The 18,195-nt window shown below is 30.6% G+C and overlaps 2 protein-coding genes across 7 annotated transcripts; both read left to right on the top strand.

The window, feature by feature from the left end:
• Positions 1-4,262: 4,262 nt before the first annotated feature.
• On the top strand, positions 4,263-7,094 carry LOC133286047 (pollen receptor-like kinase 5). The gene is made up of 3 exons (XM_061483388.1): positions 4,263-4,902; positions 5,417-6,025; positions 6,434-7,094. Exons 1-3 carry the CDS (start codon positions 4,263-4,265, stop codon positions 7,066-7,068), a joined length of 1,884 nt encoding a protein of 627 aa, XP_061339372.1. The 3' UTR covers positions 7,069-7,094.
• A 6,804-nt stretch (positions 7,095-13,898) lies between these two features.
• On the top strand, positions 13,899-17,890 carry LOC133286028 (uncharacterized). Of its 6 annotated transcripts, none has more exons than XM_061483367.1 (11): positions 13,899-14,027; positions 14,154-14,265; positions 14,404-14,463; positions 14,742-14,843; positions 15,200-15,276; positions 15,571-15,694; positions 16,119-16,183; positions 16,651-16,720; positions 17,224-17,299; positions 17,415-17,493; positions 17,578-17,890. In XM_061483367.1, exons 2-11 carry the CDS (start codon positions 14,217-14,219, stop codon positions 17,701-17,703), a joined length of 828 nt encoding a protein of 275 aa, XP_061339351.1. In that variant the 5' UTR covers positions 13,899-14,027; positions 14,154-14,216; the 3' UTR covers positions 17,704-17,890. The 6 variants fall into 6 exon arrangements, with proteins under 6 accessions (XP_061339351.1, XP_061339348.1, XP_061339346.1 ...); XM_061483364.1 differs by having other exon boundaries at positions 13,915-14,027; positions 14,125-14,265; positions 17,584-17,890; XM_061483362.1 differs by having other exon boundaries at positions 13,915-14,027; positions 14,125-14,265.
• The last annotated feature ends 305 nt before the right edge of the window (positions 17,891-18,195 follow it).

Genomic DNA, 18,195 nt, shown 5'->3' with positions numbered 1-18,195 from the left:
GTCGGACACATGTCCGACACGCAAAATTTTCAAACTTTGGCGTGTCCGTGCTTGAGAGATTATAACTATATATTATGGATAATATATAATTATAATGTTAAAGTTATTTTTTCTCTCTCTGTCGTATCAGTCAACATCCTTATGAGGAGAGAGATTTTTTTTTAATATTATAAATATATATTATCTATAACACATAATTTTTTTTTTTTAGAACCAAATTTCTTTACTGGATGCAAATACTAATTTGTTCAAAATTAATTGTATTGAAGCTATAACATCATCACTAGCCGGAATCGAAATATCTGCGAGATCGGGTCGCAATTTGTATCGATTAATCTCCAGAAAATATTTTTAATTCAACCCCTCCTTTTTTTTCTCCACTCGGACATCTGATTTGATTCATTCTCAATAGACACGAGATGATCATCTTAGGGTGATTCTTTTGTTGACTGATGCTCCTATTATACTCGTATTTTGGCTATTCTTGCCCCATGCTTTTTAACACTACATGAAAGAATATTTCACAGATATGAACAAGTTGGATCTTCATTTTTCAAATTCCACCTATAACAATGATTTATTTGTAATTTGGCTTTTAAGATATGTCAATAATGCTTCCCCACAATCTCCTTCTTTTTGTTTTTCATTTTGGTTATTTTTTTTTATGTCTCTTCATGATTAATAAAACAAAAAATGAGGTAATATTTTTATACTATTAATAAAATTATATCGACTAAAAATAAAAATAAAAGAACAAAACAAAACAAACGAACCCTTTAAGTATAAGAGAATACTAGAACATTTTTATTTATATAAAAAAATGCACTATTCTTGTTAAACAATATCTATTTAAATTTTATTATATTTAATTATTCTTTCGGATAAGATAATTTTACAAATTATTTTAAAATACAATTTATTAAATTTACATAAACAAAATATGCGTAATACTTCTCTCATTTAATATGAGAGAAAATTTTTTCCTACACTAATAAAAAATGTGGAACCCACAAGTTAAAGAAAAAAAATTATAGACACATCTTTTTATGTCTTTGTGATATGAGATAATTATCTCCTACAGTTAGAGAAAATAATTTCCCATAAAATATCAATTTCAGTGATAGTTATCTCCTAGTTGGAGAAAACAATTTTCCATAAAATATCAATTTCAGTTTTGTTATATGTTATTACTTTTATTTAATAATTGTTTCTTATGAAGTTGTCATGTTTAAATATAAATTACCCAAAAATATTTTTTTTATCAAATTTAAAGTGTAGTGAATATACAAACCCACTTGTTAAAATTTAACTTAATTCACTAAAAAATCAACGGTAAAGATTGAATTGTAGATCACTTTCAAAATGATTCAGTCACCATACAAATAATATATAAGGAGAATTTCATCTACTTACATTATACAATCACTCATATATTTATCCCTATAATCACACGCAATCATTTCGAATTTCCGATAATTAAACTTGATCTCCCTTAATTATGTTTAACTTCACAGCTAAACCAATCAAATCAACAATGGAAAGAAAATATACAATCACCTATAATCAATTTCATAATTAAATTTGATTTCCTTATTATTAAGTTTGACCTTAAATAAAAGGCAATTAGATTTTTTTTATAAAAAAAAAAAATCACCTAAAATCTCCACTAATTCATCTGCCGTTCCTCAATCCTAGTCAATTTTACATAAGAAATTTTTAAAGCTTTGTTTAGTATGATTTTAAAGGTAAAAAGGAAAGAAGAAGATTCAGATATGAAATCCATTATTGATCTTTCTTTTCCTTTTTTTTTTTTAATTTTTACGTAAAAGATTTGAGGAGAAGCAATTTTTCTAACTCTACGTAGTACGTATAGTTACATGTATTTTGATTCATTTATAACTATTTTATTATTTTTTATGAAATCCAGAAAGAGAAAAAAAAATGTGTATTTTTTACATGCATTATTTTTATTATACCTCTAATATATTTATATTATATCTAACATATGTCGTCTTCAAATAATAAATGAATAATATGCAAAGCCACTTATTTTACATTGAAATTTAATTGTTCATAGTAAAAAGGAGCGGTAAAATCCGCAAAATAATTTTTTTACAATTATGCAAGAGTAAGAACGTAGGTAAGGATTGTCTTTATCATACTCTTATTAGTCGGTGTTTAGCAAGGAGTTGTTTAACATTTTTTAATGTTTAAAAAAAAGGAGCAGTGAGGATTGAACACTAAACTACCAATAGGGGTTTTGATATCAATTTTAAAATAATGATGGATTTTTCCCCCCTTAAAGTCTAGGTCACTTGATGATTGAGGAGGATTTTGTCCTATTACACTATACAATGACCCACATTTACAGTCAGGCTCAATCATTCCCATAATTAAGTTTGACATCACAATTAATTATGGCAATCAAAACAAGAGAAGAAAGAAATTATATAATCACACATAATCATTTGCATAATTAATTTGATCTCCAATAATTAAGTTTGATTTCGCAGATAAGGCAATAAAACTAGAAAGAAAAAATAACCTAAATGTCAACAAATTCTTCCGCTGCTCCTCCATCTTAGTCCATTTTATATACTACATCAGTCTTTGCTAATACTTTCCCAATGCTAAGGAAATAATTTGATCCCAATGCTATGGAAATAATTTGAGAGGATATAGACAAAATGATTTGTAATGTGACTGCAAAAAAGTATTGATGCATTCACCTAGAACTACATTGTTTTGGGTGGGATAAAGAAAGTTCGTGTTCAAAATTAATTGTAGAAAATAGAAATATTATATTTATTTTCCCTTTTTTATGGTTATGATTCTCCATATTTAATGCTTTATATTTATTTCCACCATTGTATGATTATAATTCTCCATATTTAATGTTTTCACACTATAAAATCACATAGTTTTATATGACTGCACGAATCCTTAGGTGCAGTTATTGTACATCCACTAAACATTATATATATATATATATATATATATATATATATATATATATATATATGGGTCAGGATCATGGTAGTTAAAATCAGGATTCTACCTAAAATCAGAAGGAGGATAAAAAATCATCAAACGTAAAATCCTAATGTATAAAAAATAGTAAAAATATAAAAGCGTTTGAAATTTTGATGAAATCGTTTTGAATAAAAAAAATCGTAAAATCGCATATTTAAATCGAGATTTTAACTATCATGGTCAGGATCATCTTACACCGGTGTAAGAATAATAAGTATTACACCAAATCTTAAATATTAATTTTTTGCATTTAACGGTTAAGATTTATTAGGTCTCACTCATTAATTAATATATATATATATATGGGTCAGGATCATGGTAGTTAAAATCGGGATTCTATCTAAAATCGGAAGGAGGATAAAAAATCGTAAAACGTAAAATCCTAACGTAAAAAAAATCGTAAAAATGTAAAAGCGTTTGAAATTTTGATGAAATCGTTTTGATTAAAAAAAATCGTAAAATCGCAGATTTAAATCGAAATTTTAACTATCATGGTCAGGATCATCTTACACCGGTGTAAGAATAATAAGTATTACACCAAATCTTAAATATTAATTTTTTGCATCTAACGGTTAATATTTATTAGGTCTCACTTATTAATTAATTGTTAATTCCCAATAAATCTCAACCGGTAGATGCATGGAAATCAATGATTAAGATTTGGTGTAAGATTTATTATTCTTACACTGGTGTGTAAGTTGATCCTATCCCATATATATATATATATATATATATATATATATATTAAAAATGGAACAAATGAGTGCGTATTTTAAAATTTGGAAAAATTTGTGATAATATAGTTTAGGCAAGTATGTTAACTTATTTTTAGTAAGGAAAATCTTCTGCATGAATATTGAATAGTATCAAGCTGCAGAGTGGTGAGTGCTAGCTAATATCTAATCAATGTTGGTAATCAAATCACAGACTCATTTGTTGTTAACTTATTGTAAGGACGACCAATCATTGAAATTGATGACTTAAATACTCTGAAATCCGTCTGTCGAAAATGAGGTCCAAAACACTCATATATATGGCCCGCCCAACCAGCTTATGCTTTGCAGGAATGACCTTGTCAATGTTACCCTATAAATCATTCAATCTTACTTTCTTATGCATACTCTCTATCGTTTCTCAATATTCCTGATCTTCTTTTTTCTCTCGTTCTCTCTATTTTCTACGTACCTCATTAGCCTAAACACATCATCTCAGTTTTCATCTATCCAATTATGTCTCACAAAAGAGAACACTGTTGTCTTTTCATGTTGTTCATGTTGGCCACTTGTTTTTTGCCATCATTGGGTGACACAAACGCTCAAATTCTGCTCAACTTCAAAAGCTCCTTGTCCGATGCTGATGCTTTAAAGAACTGGAATGAGTCTATAAGTCTGTGTGGCTGGAATGGTATATTATGCTTCAATCAGACATTTCATGGATTGAGACTAGAGAATATGGGACTAAGTGGCTTGATTAATGTAGACACCCTGCTGGAATTGTCCAATTTCAACAGTTTTAGTGTCATTAACAATAGCTTTGAGGGTCCAATGCCTGCATTCAAGAAGCTTGTGAGTTTAAGGGCATTGTTTCTGAGCAATAACAAATTCTCTGGTGATATTTCTGATGATGCTTTTGATGGGATGGGACGCCTGGAGAGAGTATTATTGGCAGAAAATGGATTCACGGGTCATATTCCTACATCCCTTGCTAATTTGCCTAGGCTTTTGGATGTGGACTTGCATGGAAATAGATTTGAAGGCAACATACCAGAATTTCAACAGAGAGATTTCAGAGTGTTTAATTTATCGAACAATCAATTGGAGGGTTCAATACCCGAAAGCTTAAGCAACGAGGGTCCAATCTCATTTGCTGGTAAGTTGACAATCATCTCAATTTTTTGTCCAATTTGATAAGCTTACTCTTTATTTGTTTTTACCCATCATCATATGAAATTTGAAAAAATATATCAAAACCAAACCTTTTCTCCTCTCAAGTTGATTGTATTCTGAACATTCTTTTGGCAATGTTGTTTGTTAGACCCTCATTTTATTATTGATTTTCGAGTTATTTGGTGAATCCAATGACATATTTTGATATCATTGTAAATGTTGGAGTCTAAACCAAAGTTTAAATATGACAGTGACAAATTAACAAGTCCAACTCTTTATATGATATACCATTACACGATTTAAGAAACTTTACACCATCAAATATAAACGGTCAAATAATCCCTCTCCTTCAGCATTTGACAGCAAAAACCAAACAATCAATGACAATCAATTTATGCTCAGAAATTCGCCATGGTTTTTTTGTATACTATTTTTTTTTTTCTTCTTCCTAAGGTCATCATATACACCTGTTTTATCTAATTATTCAAGTGCAACAGGTAACCAAGGTCTATGTGGAAAACCTCTAAACCAGGCCTGCAGTAGCATCCCCCCTTCCTCCACCTCTGATCAACAACATCCTCCACAGGAAGAAAAAGAACATAAGAAACACCGTGTTCGTATTGCTGCCATTGTAGTTGCGGTTGTTGTTGTTTTGGCTTTAATACTAGCAGTTCCATTTATCCGTTGGCGTCGAATTAGGCAAACAGCACAACCCCAGAACAATAGTGCAGTTTCTAGTGAAGTCAGATCCTCTGAGGTGACAGCTGAATCCAAGAAGAATGTAGATGGAGAGTTTATGTTTGTTAGGAACGAGAGAGAGGTGTTTGATTTGCAAGACTTGCTTAGGGCCTCAGTTGAGGTTCTTGGTACTGGCAGTTTTGGTTCCACGTGCAAGGTCATGGTTTTGAATGAACCAGTTATGGTCGTGAAGAGGTTTCAACATATGAACAATCTTGGGGAAAAAGAATTCTTTGAGCACATGAAAAGGCTTGGAAGGTTGACACATCCCAATCTACTCCCTCCTGTTGCTTTCTTTTACAGCAAAGAAGAGAAGCTTATGGTTCATGACTTTGTTGAAAATGGCAGCTTGGCTAGTCATCTCCATGGTATGACATAACCACATTAATTTATTTATTTTACACTTTATAAGAACAAATATAAAAAGCTAGCAATTTAATTTAATGTAATGTAATGTATGGTTATAGTATGAACTTATATTGGATCCTCTCTTGTCTCATTTAATGTAGTCATGTGAGACGATTTTAGTCATGTATAAACAAATCAATGGTTATCCTTTCGCCATTTTTTATCCAAAATGTTACTCACTCCGTCTTGATTTGTCAATGCTTATAGTATGAACTTATATTAGATAACTCAAATGTCTCGTATGACCTAGTCTTGTTAGAAGAAACATGAGAGGGTTCATTCTCCTAAGATTTGCTTCAATATATTATAATGATACATATTAATCGGAATTGAAGTCTGTTTTGGCTCATGTTGACATTGATTTTCAGGTACAAGTGGTTCTGAGTTGGACTGGTCAACACGTTTAAAGATCATAAAAGGAGTGGCTAGAGGGTTAGCTTATCTGTACAGAGAGTTCCCTGACCAAGACCTACCACATGGCCATCTTAAATCATCCAATGTTTTGTTGGACCATTTATTTGAGCCTCGTTTGACAGAGTATGGACTTGTGGCAGTGATGGAGAAGAGCCACGCTCAGCAGTTCATGGCAGCTTATAAGTCCCCAGAGGTGAACCAGTTTGACAGGCCCAGTGAGAAGAGTGATGTTTGGTGTTTGGGGATCCTAATACTGGAGGTTTTGACGGGGAAAATCCCAGCAAATTATCTAAGACATGGGAAGGGAGCAAGTGAAGATTTGGCAACATGGGTGAACTCAGTTGTGAGGGAAGGGTCGAGTGGGGAAGTGTTTGATAAGGACATTTTGTGGAGAAGGAATAGTGAGGGTGAGATGATGAAGCTGTTGAGGATTGGAATGGGTTGCTGTGAATGGAGTTTGGAGAGTAGGTGGGATTGGAGGGAGGCTGTGGCTAGGATTGAAGAGTTGAAGGAGAGGGATATTGTTGAACATGATATTGAAGAAGGCTATGATTTGTTCTATGAAGTTGATTTGTCTCACAGTCATTAGTTAATGAACAAAGGCAACACTTCACACACACACACCCTGCATGTTTTTTTTGTGGTTTATGAATGGGATAACATTTTCTAGTGTCTTGGTCTGTTGGACATCTTGCGATGAATTGTTTTTATTTAATTCTAAATTATATTATTCTTATGTAGTAATGCTGATATGATTATTGATGAACCTCTTCGATCCTCAGTAATGTTATTCTTATTATACTTATCAAAAGTTTTAAAAAATAAAATGATACCAATAATTATTGGTTAAGTGTCAAGGAGTTTGTTCCTTTAGTTAAGTCACAAATTCGAATTTGAAAATGAAAGAGAATGCTGTTAGGATAATCTCCAAAATGAATCAACATGCTTAGTTTAAGGAGGTAGGATATTCGGATATTTTTATTATCAAATGTTTTTATTATCTATTTACTATCATTCTAATTATTGTTGAATCCCATTTTTTCACTTGATAATTTATGAAAAATTTCTAAAGAGGGAGAAAAAAGAAAGAGCACTTGTGAGAATAATAGTTATATTAGAGTGGTAGTAGGTAGGTAGCATATCATACCTCTACCAATTTTCAAAACAATGTTTTTATAAGGATGTGAAAATTTAAGTAGTTATTTTAATTAGAATTTTTGACAGAAAAAGTTCACTTTTTTAAAAAAAATAAAACTCTTTATTTTATTTAAGAATTATGTGGAATCTAACTGATGTTTAAAATTAAATTATGACAAATAACATTTTTTTTAGGGAAACTATCACCTTACCCTAGGGGGTGCTCATCAACCAATCCAAACCGATTTAAACTGCGGTGAGTGAATCGAAAAACCGATAACCGAATAAACTGAAAAATTGAAAATCGAAAAAAAAATCGAAAATTTTAATTGTATTGGATTGGTTGATGAAAGTCGATCCAATATATTAATTTCTCTCTACTTACTTGGGTTTTTCCCCAATCATAGCTAAAAAATTTCTAAACCTAAGACGCATTAACCCAGAACCTAAATCCAAGAAAAAATCTAGTCACGTCTCATCAACAAAATTTCATCTGTGTAGAGTTTCATATCTCATTGCCCAAAAAAAAAACTATATTATTGTTTACTAATGCTTTTATATTTCAATTTTTTTTTACAAAGCCAATATATACAAAAGATGTTATTTGCACAATAATTATTTAACAAATTTTAGGATTTTAAAAAAACCAAAAACCGATCCAATCCAAACCGAAAAAAATTGGATTGGATCGGATCAGATTTGGAAAAAAATTTAAATCGAATAGATGATTACATGATCAAACCGAAGGGATTGGATCAGATGATTTTTTCTTCCAAAACAAATCCAAGCCAGACCACGAACACCCATATCTTACACCAATGTTAAAATAATTATTTTTTAATATCAAATCTTAATTGTTGATTTTTGTAAATTTAATAATTATAATTTATTAAGTTATATTTATTAATTAATTTATTAATTTTCAATATATTATAATCATTAGATTGCAAAAATTTAACAATTTAGATATAGTGTGAAACTTTTTAATTTGAGAATTGTGTCAAACAATTTTGTCATATATATATATATATATATATATATATATATATATATATATATTATATCTAATAATAACCGTTCGCCCAAAAATATTTTTTTTATCAAATTTAAAGTGTAGTGAATATACAAACCCACTTGTTAAAATTTAACTTAATTCACTAAAAGAAATCAACCGTAAAGATGGAATTGTAGATCACTTTCAAAATGATTCAGTCACCATACAAATAATATATAAGGATAATTTCATCTAATTACATGATACAATCACTCATATATTTATCCCTATAATCACACTCCATCATTTCGAATTTCCGATAATTAAACTTGATCTCCCTTAATTATGTTTAACTTCACAGCTAAACCAATCAAATCAACAAAGGAAAGAAAATATACAATCACCTATAGTCATTTTCATAATTAAATTTGATTATCTTATTATTAAGGTTGACCTTAAATAAAAGGCAATTAGATTTTTTTTATAAAAAAAAAAAAAATCACCTAAAATCTCCACTAATTCATCTGCCGTTACTCAATCCTAGTCAATTTTACATAAGAAATTCTTAAAGCTTTGTTTAGTATGATTTTAAAGGTAAAAAGGAAAGGAGAAGATTCAGATATGAAATCCATTATTGATCTTTCTTTTTTTTTTTTTTTAATTTTTAAGTAAAAGATTTGAGGAAAAGCAATTTTTCTAACTCTACGTATAGTTACATGTATTTTGATTCAATTATAACTATTTTTATTATTTTTTATGAAATCCAGAAAGAGAAAAAAAAATGTGTATTTTTTACATGCATTATTTTTAGGGGAAAAAGTATCTGATGTTACTTTTGATAAATTTGTCTAATGTTCATCGAAACGACGTCGTTTTGGGGTTGAAAAATTAAAAAATTAGAATGACAAAGACAATTATAACCCTGAAATAAATTAAAATTACAAAAATACCATGATTTCCGCCCCAAAACGACGTCGTTTCAATGAACATTAGATAAAGTTATCTAAAGTAACTTTAGAAAAAACAAACCTTATTTTTATTATACCTCTAATATATTTATATTATATCTAACATATGTCGTCTTCAGATAATAAATGAATAACATGCAAAGCCACTTATTTTACATTGAAATTTAATTTTTCATAGTAAAAAGGAGCGGTAAAATCCAAAAAATAATTTTTTTACAATTATGCAAGAGTAAGATGGTAGGTAAGGATTGTCTTTATCGTACTCCTATTAGTCGGTGTTTAACAGGGAGTTGTTTAACATTTTTTAATATTTAAAAGAAAGGAGCAGTGAGGATTGAACACTAAACTACCAATAGGGGTTTTGATATCAATTTGAAAATAATGATGGATTTTTTCCCCTTAAAGTCTAGGTCACTTGATGATTGAGGAAGATTTTGTCCTATTACACTATACAATCACCCACATTTACGGTCAGGCTCAATCATTCCCATAATTAAGTTTGACATCACAATTAATTAAGGCAATCAAACCAAGAGAAGAAAGAAATTATATAATCACACTTAATCATTTGCATAATTAATTTGATCTCCAATAATTAGGTTTGATTTCGCAGATAAGGCAATAAAACTAGAAAGAAAAAATAACCTAAATGTCAACAAATTCTTCCGCTGCTCCTCGATCTTAGTTCATTTTATATACTTCATCAGTCTTTGCTAGGGGTGTAAATGGGCTAAGCCGGCCTATAGGGGCCTACGGCCTAGCCTATATTAGGCCAGACTTGGCCTATTATAATTAGTAAAATAGAATAGGCCTAGGCTTTCAAAAAAACTTATTTAGAAAACAGGCCATAGGCCTTTTTGTACATGCGGGCCTATAAGCTTACAGGACGGCCTATATCATATTATTTATTTAAAATATAATAAAGAAAATTATATAATAATTTTGAATAATAAAATAATATTATTTTAGTTATTCATTTAATTGTTGAATGTTTAATAGGCTTAAACATGCTAATAGGCCTAGACCAATGCTTTTATTTTTTGAATATAGGTCACGCCAGATTTGTAATTTGGAGCCTACACAGGCTAATAGGTCAGGCCATACCCAATGTTTTTTTGCACAGGCTTAGCCTATTTAAACCAAAGCCTAGCCTAGCCCAGCCCATTTACACCCCTTGTCTTTGCTAATACTTTCCCAATGCTAAGGAAATAATTTGATCCCAATGCTATGGAAATAATTTGAGAGGATATATATCTATCTGTCTCTCTGTCTGTGAGACAAAATGATTTGTAATGTAACTGCAAATAAGCATTGATGCATTCACCTAGAAACTACATTGTTTTGGGTGGGATAAAGGAAGTTCGTGTTCAAAATTAATTGTAGAAAATGGAAATATTATATTTATTTTCACCTTTGTATGGTTATGATTCTCCATATTTAATTCTTTATATTTATTTCCACCTTTGTATGATTATAATTTCTCATATTTAATGTTTTCACACTAAAAAATCACATAGTTTTATATGACTGCACGAATCCTTAGGTGCAGTTATTGTACATCCACCAAACTTTATATATATATATATATATATATATGGGTCTGGATCATGGTAGTTAAAATCGGGATTCTACTTAAAATCGGAAGGAGGATAAAAAATCGTAAAACGTAAAATCCTAACGTAAAAAAATCGTAAAAAATCGTAAAAATGTAAAAGCGTTTGAATTTTTGATTAAATCGTTTTGATTAAAAAAATCATAAAATCGCAGATTTAAATCGAGATTTTAACTATCATGGTCAGGATCATCTTACACCGGTGTAAGAATAATAAGTCTTACACCAAATCTTAAATATTGATTTTTTGCATCTAACGGTTAAGATTTATTAGGTCTCACTCATTAATTATTTTTAATTCCCAATAAATCTCAACCGGTAGATGCATGGAAATCAATGATTAAGATTTGATGTAAGATTTATTATTCTTACACCAGTGTAAGTTTATCCTATTCTATATATATATATATATATATATATATATATATATATATATATAAAATTAAAAATGGAACAAATGAGTGCGTATTTTGAAATTTGAAAAAATTTGTGATAATATAGTTTAGGCAAGTATGTTAACTCTTTTTTAGTAAGGAAAATTTTCTCCATGAATATTGAATAGTATCAAGCTGCAGAGTGGTGAGTGCTAGCTAATATCTAATCAATGTTGGTAATCAAATCACAGACTCATTTGTTATTGTAGGGACGACCAATCTATTGAAATTGATGACTTAAACACTCCGAAATCTGTCTGTCGAAGATGAGGTCCAAAACACTCATATATATGGCCCGCCCAACCCAGCTTATGCTTTGCAGGAATGATTTGGAAAAAACTCAACCGTCTGTCGGATCAGATTTGGTAAAAAATTTATATCGAATAGATGATTATATAATTAAACTGAAGGGATTGGATCAGATGATTTTTTCTTCCAAAACAAATCCAACCTATACCGCGAACACTCTATCTTACACCAATGTTAAAATAATTATTTTTTAATATCAAATCTTAATTGTTGATTTTTATAAATTTAATAATTATAATTTATTGAGTTATATTTATTAATTAATTAATTAATTTTCAATATATTATAAGGCTTTAATGTTTCTAAAGTGAATGTAGATAAGTTATCTACATTCGCTCCCAAAACGACGTCGTTTTGGATTGAAAAATTAAAAAATTATAATGAAAAGACTATTATAACCCTGAAATAAGTTATAATTACAAAAATACCTTGATTTCTACCTCAAAACGACGTCGTTTTGAACTCACTGTAGATAAGTTATCTACATTTGTAGAAAAAGCGAACCCATATTATAATCATTAGATTGCAAAAATTTAACAATTTAGATATAGTGTCAAACTTTTTAGTTTGAGAATAGTGTCAAACAATTTTGTCATATATATATATATATATATATATATATATATATAGAGGCAGGATCCTTTGACACCGGTGTCAAATTTAAAGTTTGACACCTCATCTGAGAGCCGTTAGATCAAAAAAGATCAACGACTCTGATTTGTAAGCATGTGACACCATAGATCTTTTTTGATCTAACGGCTCTCAGATAAGGTGTCAAACTTTAAATTTGACACCGGTGTCAAAGGATCCTACCTCATATATATATATATATATATATATATATATATATATATATATATATAGGCAGGATCCTTTGACACCGGTGTCAAATATTTCTCAAACTGCTTGAGATAAGTTTATCTCCGGTCACCCTAAAACTACGTCGTTTTGATTATTTATTTCTTTATATTTATTGATTCACCTTTGAATGGCTATGATTCCTCTTTTCTCTCTCTTCATTTATCACCATTGATCCATCTTTGTACGGTTATGATTTAGTAGCCGGAGATAACTTTATCTCCGGCAGCTTGAGAAATGATAAGCCCTATATGTATATAGTTATCTTCGGAGATAAAGTTATCTCTGGCTACTAAATCATAACCTTACAAAGATGGATCAATGGTGATAAATGAAGAGAGAGAAGAGGAATCATAACCATTCAAAGGTGAATCAATAAATATAAGAAAATAAATAATCAAAACGACGTAGTTTTGTGGTAGCCGGAGATAAACTTATCTCAAGTTACCAGAGAAATATTTTTGTCATAAGTGTAACTTATGAAAAAGTGTAACTTACACTGGTGTAAAATGATCCTGACCCTATATATATATATATATATATATATATATATATATATATATATATATATATATATATATATAGGAGGAATCTTTTGACTCTAGAGTAAGACTTACAACTCTTACTCTCCATCTCAACCGTTGATTTCCGTCCATCTAACCGTTATTATTTATTTGAAATAAATAAATAATTAATTGTTATAGATAACCGTTGGATGGACGGAAATCAACGATTGAGATGAGGAGTAAAAATTGTAAATCTTACGCTAGAGTCAAAAGATCCCTCCCCTATATATATATATATATATATATATATATATATATATATATATATATATATATATATATATATATATATGAGGCAGGATATTCTTTGTAAGAGTTAGAAGTCTTACACTCAATCTTAATCATTGATCCACTTGTATCCAATGGCTCACATAACTAAAAAATTTGAGCCCTTAGATATAAATGGGATCAACAAACAAGATTAAGAGTGTAACTTACACTGGTGTAAAATGATCCTGACCATATATATATATATATATATATATATATATATATTAATGATGTGTATCACATTACTTTATTTTTAAAATGGAATGAATACCAAAAAAAAAAAATGGAAACTTGGACCCAGTTAAACCAACCCTAAACCTTTGATTTTTAATGGTGACTATGTATGTAACTCTGAGACTCCCTCGCTGGCCCTATTTCGTGAAAACCTTCACCCTCACTCGTCAGTGTAATTTCCTTTATTGTAGAATGTAAATGCCCTAATATTTTTATGAGGTTGTTTTTCTTTCTACATTGCAATTCACTTGTGAAATGAACAGGATTCACGTTCCCTTTTGTTGAGTTACAGTTACAGGGGAAGGGAACGGTGACTGGTAGTGGTAGGGTTTTTCAATCCTTTTCTGCTAAAGCTATGCCTTGGTGGGAAGGTGTTCAGGAACCCAGGGTTCTCGTTGCACCCGGTAAGTTAGAGTTGCTGATTAGTTATTTCAAGCTTTGTGCTATTTAGAGATCTTTTTTATTTTTTTATTTTTAAATTAACTTTTGCCTTACTTTGCAATCATGTGTTAATGGCTTCTTTTCTTCTTCTCCAAGTGCAGATCCTGGTACAAATGGAAATGGTTTGGGACGTATGATATTGCTCCGTCATCCCAAATCTGGTAATTCAAAGAGTATACAATATTTTTTTATGTTCTTCTTATCATGTTTTTGTTACATACTTATATTTATATAAAATATATGATTTATTCTTATTTGTTTATCTTGATATATTACTGTGTTGGTTAGAATTCGATACAGTTCTGTTAATAGCATTACATTACACTACTTTGCTATAAATCTTTCTCGAGGAATTGGACCTTGTTGAGGCTTTTGAATGTCCTGTTTGTCTTTCTGTCTCTTCTTTAGCCTCTTTCATATGTTTTAACTTGTTTGACAGGAAATGCGACGCAATATCTCTTTGTAAATGGGGTGCTTCAAGAACTTCAATGGTTTAAGAACTTATATGGATCTTGGTTCTTGGGAGATTATATAAGCGAAGGTAGATGTTCAGTTTTCTAAAGATGCATTTTTCATTGTTATTAATGTTTATGTCATGTGGTGCATTATTTTCTCTCATTAATCTCTTATCTGATGAAATTATTCACTTCTATTTTTCTTCAAAATGATATTTTTGTTCCTGCTCTGTTTGTCTCATCCTCTTGTACTTTTTACCAATACTTCAGAAAAAATAAAAATCCCCTGTTCTTATCGTAGTCTGAATGCAAGCATTATGATTCCTCTTATGTTAGTAGTCTCGTGGTCTTCCACTTATGAAGAAACTATAGTGAAACAATAATTTTTGACAGAAATTCTTTCAATTTTTGTCATCATTGTCTTTATTTTGTTATCCAACAGATGGTCGTCTGTATTTATCCACGCCAGTTGATCCTGTTTTCATCATGTTGCCAATATTTGATGAAGCCAGAATGAAGGTAATTATATGTATCTTTTCAACCATGGGAATTGGAAGATATTTCTTATTTCCAAGTTGTTTTCCATTTGAGTAAATTCTTGGTCAACTGTTGCTGATGAAGCAGGAATAAAAGTTTTAGTTGCACATCTAACACCTCATGTATAGAGTCCACCCACACTAATAATTGTAAGTTTAACCTTAGAGGAACACACACACACGCAAAGCCAAAGATATGCCTTATTTGTGAGGTCGACTAAACTCCCATCAAGAAATATATCTTTGAAAATCACTGGTTGCTTTAAAATGCATGCAGAAAGGGGGTGATCTTGGGAAGTTCAGGCAATTGGATGAGATCTTGTTTATTGATGGGTATCCTGGATATCAGCAGTTAATGTCCGTTGTGGAGAACTGTATGCAAGTAGTTTGTGACGTCAAAGGTGATCCATGCTTGTACACCTTCTATTTACAACTTTAGTCTGAAAATTTGCCAAGTTATCTTATGATTTAATTAATAGATGGGGAAGATATTGAGGAAAGAAAATGAGAAGTTTGTTGTTGGCTTTATGTCTTTTATATTGCTGATGACTGCAAAGTATGGTGACCTCATTGTTAATCATATTCTTTCTTGTTTTTACTTTGCCTGGTTCTGTGAATCAGTAGAGGATATGATTCTATCCTTCGACATCAGTTTCCCTGTGCAATGTTGTAATAATACTGTCTGTAAGGTGTGGCTGTCTCATGGGAAAACATATACAAGATTGCACTTAAACTGTACTGAGATCATATTTTCTTTATGGTTGTGGTAGTTAAATATTGTTGTGTAACTAAATCTATCCTCTTCTATCCCCTGTTCATATGCAGAAGTTGGATCCTTAAAATTCTTTAGGCTTGATGATTCAAAGGTTCTACGTTGGCTGTGCTATAAGGTTGTCTGTATTTCCTTTATTGTCTTTTAGTTTACATGAAAACGATGTTTAAATCCCCCCACCCCCAAAACAAAAAGAAAGAAAGAAAGAAAAAAGCAAAAAATAAAAACTTGGATTCACCATGTAGCTGCATAGGAAATCCCATCCTTCATATGCTATTCTGGAGGTATAACATTTAGCAGATGGATGTCTGAACTTAATGTTTTTCATGTAAATGTGACTAAGACAGAAACAAGACTCATTTATTTTATCATACTGTAAACTTCGCATCGTTACAGAGTCATAGTCTATCTCTTGAGTTGGTTGTTGATCCAAGTATCTCTCTATAAAGTAACCCAAGGGATACTTGGGTTGCATTTTAACTTTTCTATTTATCTTTCGGTATATGTTTGGCTGTCTTTGATTTAGTTGGTAGAAAACTTTTCACTTGTATTAAAGTTTGTTATTTTTTTTTCCTCTTATTTTAGGTTTGTCAGCTAAAACAGACACTACCCACATTGGACAAAAACTATGCTGTTCAATCAGAGAAAGACGCATGTAAATTGTCTATTACCATTCTGTTCTTCTTGCTTTTGGAGAATTTTATTCTGTTGAGGTTTTCTATTTTGTGTAAATTCACGCTGAAATATTGTTGGACAGATATATTAGATAGTATAATGCATTCAAAACTAACAATTATATGTTACATTGGTTGTTAAATTTGGAAAATGGAAATAGGATAGCTGAATTTAACCTTTTTGTGAATAGGTTGTCTACTTTCCTTCTATGTGAAAACCATGCTTGTGGTTTCTGGTTTTTGTCTTGTTTGAGGAATTAACAATTATAGGTTGGTACATGAGCAAAATACACATCTATATATATTAATGCTTCCCGTGCAGTTTTGTATTTAAATACTTGAAGCACCTATATTTTTATGATATTCCCCAATCCCTAGATAGTAAATATTGATGGTGATGCTTGGCTTCATACTTGAAGTGCATCTCTGGTCTCTTCGTGTCACACTTTTGCTGTTGATTAACTTACTGATGTTACTGATGCAGTGGTTGATGCAGTGTCTATATTAGGAGAGTATTTGAAGGAAGAGCCTTGGTTGCAGTTTTTATGTAACCATCTTAAGTACGGCCTTTCAGAATGTCTTATTATAAAGATTTTACTTAATATATTCCTTGTGGTTACAATAGAAACCAAATGGTATTCTTTAAGAATGCTCGAGGATATTTTGCTTTTGCAGGTTAAATATACTTGAGGTTACTGGAAAAGCACAAGTAAATGGTGAAGGAAGTAACTCAGTTTTATATAATGAACTTCAGGTATTTACTGGGACACGAGAAGAATGAGTATATAGACTTTGCCAATTTGGATTGTAATTGTTTGTTTACTGCTAATTTTATCAGGAACAGAATGATGATAAAAAGGTTACAATTGCCAAGAAAGGTAGACAAGCAAAGAAGGTAAAATTGGAGACAGAATCACATAACATAAAAGAAATGTTTTCGAGGGCTTCCCGAAAAAAAAGCTAAAATATTCCCTTCCCATTAGTGGGAAAGGGTCATTGTCATATTGTATCGTTTTCTAGACCTGCGAGTAGTGGATAAGCATTGGGTCGCATAGCGTGGTTTGTACCGTCGACATTTTATTATTATTTATTATCAATTTATCTTTCACATGCAGTATATCTTATCGAATTTAATATCCATAACTTTTGAGCCCTCATAACGTATGGTGTATATTTTGAGAATTCCAGTATTCATCTCCATCGTTTCCCTACCCTTTATTATTGTTCTTTTCGTGTTTTTTTTTTACGCATCCCTAGCGAAGATGCTGACAACACGCAAATAGAGGTATTAAAACATGTCAACACATCATAGGCTGAAGGCTATATAAGTGGGTCAAGTTGACGCAGCTTTTGTGGATTTTACAGTTTAAATCATTAAAAAGTTAAAAAACAAACTAAATATCATAAAATGAACATTAAACTTAGGTTGCAAAATGTCAAAAGTTATATTGCAGTC

The sequence above is a fragment of the Gastrolobium bilobum genome, unplaced genomic scaffold (assembly GCF_033153095.1).
Source record: "Gastrolobium bilobum isolate Gb01-03AN ecotype WA unplaced genomic scaffold, APGP_CSIRO_Gbil_v1 utg1863, whole genome shotgun sequence".
NCBI classification, from domain to species: domain Eukaryota; kingdom Viridiplantae; phylum Streptophyta; class Magnoliopsida; order Fabales; family Fabaceae; genus Gastrolobium; species Gastrolobium bilobum.
Note: the sequence above shows the minus strand (reverse complement) of the source record. Positions and strands in the feature narration are given on the sequence as shown.

Excerpts from the sequence above, each read along its gene's own strand:
- LOC133286047 (XM_061483388.1), top strand. The coding sequence starts at position 4,263 with ATGTCTCACAAAAGAGAACACTGTTGTCTTTTCATGTTGTTCATGTTG. Across the intron at positions 4,903-5,416 it reads GGGTCCAATCTCATTTGCTG|GTAACCAAGGTCTATGTGGA; the intron begins GTAAGTTGACAA and ends CAAGTGCAACAG. Across the intron at positions 6,026-6,433 it reads CTTGGCTAGTCATCTCCATG|GTACAAGTGGTTCTGAGTTG; the intron begins GTATGACATAAC and ends ATTGATTTTCAG.
- LOC133286028 (XM_061483362.1), top strand. The coding sequence starts at position 13,958 with ATGGTGACTATGTATGTAACTCTGAGACTCCCTCGCTGGCCCTATTTC. Across the intron at positions 15,695-16,118 it reads AGTAGTTTGTGACGTCAAAG|AAGTTGGATCCTTAAAATTC; the intron begins GTGATCCATGCT and ends GTTCATATGCAG. Across the intron at positions 17,494-17,577 it reads TTTTATATAATGAACTTCAG|GAACAGAATGATGATAAAAA; the intron begins GTATTTACTGGG and ends TAATTTTATCAG.